At 41.9% G+C, this 2,002-nt stretch overlaps 1 protein-coding gene across 1 annotated transcript in view; it reads left to right on the forward strand.

The window, feature by feature from the left end:
* The window catches only part of 14-3-3epsilon (tyrosine 3-monooxygenase/tryptophan 5-monooxygenase activation protein epsilon), a gene marked incomplete at its 3' end in the record, with an annotated part of 7,548 nt that extends 7,381 nt beyond the window's left edge, over positions 1–167 (forward strand). The window contains 1 exon segment of the mRNA XM_070120172.1: positions 1–167. This exon segment is cut by the window's left edge and continues 37 nt beyond it. Within this exon segment, the coding sequence (XP_069976273.1) occupies positions 1–167 (167 nt within the window).
* Between the last annotated feature and the right edge of the window lie 1,835 nt (positions 168–2,002).

Here is a 2,002-nt window from a genome sequence, read left to right on the forward strand (position 1 = left end):
CGTGGAGCTGACGGTGGAGGAGCGTAACCTGCTCTCGGTGGCCTACAAGAATGTGATTGGTGCGCGGAGGGCATCGTGGCGCATCATCTCCTCCATCGAGCAGAAGGAGGAGAATAAGGGCGGTGAGGAGAAGCTGGAGATGATCAGGAACTACAGGACACAGGTTGGTTTCCGGCTGAGGCCTGGGGCAGGGAAGGTTGGTGCATGGGGTCCTTTGAGGATGGGAGGGGGGTAGGAGAGGGCATGTAGAGGGCTGTGGGACTTAGTGCTGGGAAGGCGTTGTGGTGGTGAAGGTGGTTGTTTTTCTGTTATTTGTAAAGGGAGAGAGAGGTGGGAGGGGAGGGTAGAGGCTGAGGAGGAACAGGTAGAGAGAGGGAGAGAAGAGGAGAGGAGAGAAAGAATGATTTATGAGGGCCGCCTCTAAGGGCACTTGACCGTGGGTAAACACAGGGCAGTGGAGCTACGTTCTGCTTTGTCTGCTGGAGTGTGTAGAGCACCAGATTCGTTCTTTGTCTTCGGTTTTATTCTCAAATTAAGATCTTTATGAATGTAAATTAATGCTCTTCTGAAGATTTTGAAGCATGTTAGAAAGAAGGAAGGAGTAGATGAGGACCAGGATAGCCTCGAACTTAGTACGAGGTCAGGAATAGGCAGAGAGTATGATATTTCGTTTGTCAAAAGTAGAAAATAAATACTGAAATTGGGTACATCTGAGTAAATATAGTGATTGTGATTTTGTGTGATAGTGATTGTGATTGCAATTACTTTGTTACTTCTGGAGTAATTAAGCTGGAGTTAGGTAATTGGCATGGTAGCACATATGGTACAAAAGAGGAAAATGTTTGATTGGTAATAAATGTGGACAGTAGGTATGGGATAATGTTAACTTGTATATTTATTTTACATTTACTTCCAGTTTAACATAAGATTAGTTCTGATTTCTCATGGTTATTTACATAGTCATTATGGAAAAAGAAATATAATAGTAAAGCTTTTCAGAAACTTACTCAATTTCTCAATAGTCTGTGCAGGCAGTGGATGTGTCACGCAAAATGTACTTATGGAAACCTAAATTTTTCTGAGTTTTGCATTTGGGACTGGTTTTCCAATCATTAGCCAAGGTACTTCAGTCATTGGTGTTTTTTTTAACCAATGGATGCGATTGATTGACTACAAACCTCTTCAAGGGACCTATTTCCTTTCATGGTTGAAGTGGCAATGGGATGCACTGGCAGGCATATTGGTGTCGAGAATAGTGTAAGTTTCCGATGTTGATACACAAGATTACCAGGGATAGTCAAGGGACTTCACCTGATGCTGCCAGGGAGGACATGTAAATATATGCCATGCCCTTTGTGAGAGTAGGTTATTGTCATTTACACATATATGGCTATACAAGTACTTAGTCATCTGTGACCCAATGACTTGTGCTATCTCACCTGTTTACACTTTTCATTGACTCTTGGATGTAATTTCTTCTATATTGCTGTTATTAATGTATTATAATTATAATGTCTTTGATACTAATATCAATAGTGATATCATTAGTGAAAAAAGATTAACAGCAAACTCAAGGAAAGGTGAGGTCAGGTGAGGTCACAAGGTCTGCTATTTGACTCCTTGATGGCTAAGGGCTTATGGAGCCATCTGTACGTGGAGACATTTTGAGACAAGACACTTTCCCTGCATTGTGGGATAAATGATATTGTATTATGTGGAGGTTAGGCCTTGCCATATGATGTAGCTTTTGCGTGGGAATTGGTTCTCACTCAAGGTGAGACGTTATACAAGATTTACCTTTCTGGCGAGGTATCGGGAGTCCAGAATTTACAACAGCTGCTTCGGAGTTTCTTCTCTTGGTCTGAACAACAAAGTTTTATACATTGGGGAACAGTGTAGGAAAAGGATGGGAGTTTTAATGGAGTAGGCACAGAGGTGGTGCCCGTCCAAATCTTATGTAAGCTGTCCTTGTTGGAGATAGAATTAAAAGGATGTAGTATGT

This window comes from Penaeus vannamei, unplaced genomic scaffold, assembly GCF_042767895.1.
Source record: "Penaeus vannamei isolate JL-2024 unplaced genomic scaffold, ASM4276789v1 unanchor3430, whole genome shotgun sequence".
Taxonomy (NCBI): domain Eukaryota; kingdom Metazoa; phylum Arthropoda; class Malacostraca; order Decapoda; family Penaeidae; genus Penaeus; species Penaeus vannamei.